This window comes from Myotis nattereri, assembly GCF_964212035.1.
Source record: "Myotis nattereri genome assembly, contig: HAP1_SCAFFOLD_144, whole genome shotgun sequence".
Lineage (NCBI taxonomy): Eukaryota > Metazoa > Chordata > Mammalia > Chiroptera > Vespertilionidae > Myotis > Myotis nattereri.
The window spans coordinates 40,977-43,645 of NW_027669643.1; the positions used below are offsets into that span (position 1 = coordinate 40,977).

The following is a 2,669-nucleotide window of genomic DNA, read 5'->3' on the forward strand; positions in this document are numbered from 1 at the left end:
TTGTGCCCGGCCAATAGGCAGGGCCCACAGTCCTCTCTCCTCCCCTTACTCCAACCCCCCTATAAAACCCCTCTCCACACAGAGCTCTCTCTCTCTCTCTGCCTCCTGCTGCTGCGTCAGTGAGTGTGGTGGATGGGAGCTCAAGCTAGCTCGAATAAAGACTCTTTGCTGCTCCCCACCGCTTCCCCCTCTCCCCACCACTCCTCCCCTCTACCCTCCACCCCCCGCCCCCGCCTCCCGGCCTGGCCTGGGCTACCCTCCGGGTCCCCAGACCCTCCGCTCCTGGCCTGCGCTAGCGTGGTCTGCTCGCAACCGCAGCCTTGCTATCCACGAAAACACTTTCATTGTGTTCATCGCAGCATCCCTCAGTCACATGCTCCTCACCTGTATTATCTGGCAGCTGACCAAGAAGCACACAGATCAGAAGTCCTACAACTGGAAACAGCGGCTCTTCATCATCAACTTCTTCTCCTTCTTCACGGCGTTGGCTGTCTACTTTCAGCACAACATGTATTGTGAGGCTGGAGTGTACACCATCTTTGCCATCCTGGAATACACTGTTGTCTTAACCAACATGGCATTCCACATGACAGCCTGGTGGGACTTCGGGAACAAGGAGCTTCTCATTACCTCCCTGCCTGAGGAAAAGCGGTTCTAAACCCTTCTCTCCTGCAGAGGAGGCCCACTGCCCAGAAACTAGAAACGAGATAACCACTCTGGCCTTCCTTACTCCTATGTCCTCTCTGGGTCCTACTGAAGTGGGGGAGGGAAGAAGAAAGGAGGAAGGGCACAGGAATGGCTTTACCCAGCTCTACGGCATCTCCTTTTCCCCACCCCATGTGAAGGTATAGGAACCTTCAAGTAGCATCACCCTTACCTGAGAAGCCCCAAGAAGCTGAGGTGGCAGGAGAGCTCCATCTGGTGCTAAAAAGAAAAAGTCCTGAGGTTCATAACCACCATCCGGTTCTTGGCCTTAAGATAGCCACCTCTCATTGAGGTCAGGGACCACTAAGCAGTGGCTGCCACCTGAAAACCACAGCCATTGTCTTCCTGTGGTCATTCACTTGGCTCATGTCTCTAATAATCTGTTCTGCACACCCTGCTAAGGCTGCCCAGATGGTCTAGTCCTGACTTCATCTCTGATGATGGGGGGTGGGCAGGCTGCATGATTTCCAAGGGCTCTGCCAGCCTGTGCTTCTGATATCACCTTGTGGAGGTGGTGATCTGTACCCGAAGGCTGAATGCTCCAGAAAAAGCACTGGCACAGCATATGTTTCTCTTCCCTTCTGAAATCTCTGGCTTACAGACTCATCCTCCTTGGCAAGAGTGTGGGGTGGAAGGGCCAGAGGCAGATTCCAACCCCCACTGGTGCCCCTTCCCCAGCCTCCCTACTATCCCAGGCTCTGAGCTCTTTTGATTGTGCATTTTATTTCAAAGGAAAATAAATTTTTTTTTTTGCCAACAACAACAACAACAACAACAACAACAACAACAAAAGACTCTGCTTTTGCATCGGACTCGGCTGGCTCCCTGGTGGTCTTTTGGAGATCCTGAAATCTGGGCATAACATTTGGGGGCTCGTCCGGGATCCCCAAGACCCTCGAGGGACCCCGATCCGGAGAGTCTGACTGGCCGCGGTAGGTGTCTGTGTGTTGTGTATTCTATTCTGTGTGTTATATGTTCTGTCCTGTGTTGTGTGTTCTGTCCTGTGTGAGCTCACTTCTGAAATTCTGTAGTGCCCAAAGCGGTCTAGGTGGATGCACTGCTGAATAACCACGGGTGGGGAGAGTCGGAAGACGTTCCGCTCTTCAGGAGGGATGTGTATTCCCCTCGAGGATCTGAGACGAGGCGGGTCGCTCCCGCCGGTTGGTGTACGACCATCGTCTAGCTTTCGGTTTTGCTTCCACGGAGTCAGAAGGTTGTTTTGGTTTTGCTTCCATGGAGTTGGAAGACTGTACTTTGGGGCCCTTTGGTTGTCTGTGTTTGTGTTTTTTTCTGTTTTATTCTGTGGACTTACTGGATGGACATTATGGGACACACTCAAACTACTCCTTTAAGCATTATGGTCATTTTAAAATCAAGGGCTGGGCCAGGCCTGCCCTGCCAGCCTCAGGTGTGGTTTTCCAGAGCTGCTGGAAACTTGAGACCTTGGAGTTTACTGAATCAAATGATTAAAAACTTATACCTAGGTATCTTGAAGTGACATAATACTGAATTAAGTGAGATCTGAGTGTGCTTCATACAAAATCTAGAGGACAGAATTAAATCTGTTGGTTGATTATGTCTTGCATTTTTGAAGTTTATTCTTAAAAATGTTACTGATTGAGAAATGCTGAATATTTGACTTGCCAGCTAAAAGTTTAAGGTTCGGATTGAATTGGGAAAAATTGTGTAGTTGTGGTAGCTAAATGCCTTTGCTTATTGGTCCGATTGAAAAAGAGGATTAATTTTATGACCTCAACTGAAAATTTTTCATACAAAAACCAGTTTAAATTTAATTGATATTCTTTAAGATAATAATAAAAGGAATAAACAGCTAATGAGATTGCAGTTTGTCTGCAATATAATGTTGGCCATCTATCTTTTAGGGATTTTGGTTTGCTCGGTCAAAAAACAGTGTAGACAGCCACCATTTTAGGCTGCATGACTTGGCAGCTGCCATATCAGCC

General features: G+C 48.7%; 1 protein-coding gene across 1 annotated transcript; it reads left to right on the plus strand.

The window, feature by feature from the left end:
- Positions 1-373: 373 nt before the first annotated feature.
- LOC308512562 (post-GPI attachment to proteins factor 2-like) lies at positions 374-676 on the plus strand (the record flags this gene model as incomplete). Its single annotated transcript, XM_081115493.1, has 1 exon — positions 374-676. One exon carries the CDS (start codon positions 374-376, stop codon positions 656-658), a length of 285 nt encoding a protein of 94 aa, XP_080971619.1. The 3' UTR covers positions 659-676.
- Positions 677-2,669: the final 1,993 nt, after the last annotated feature.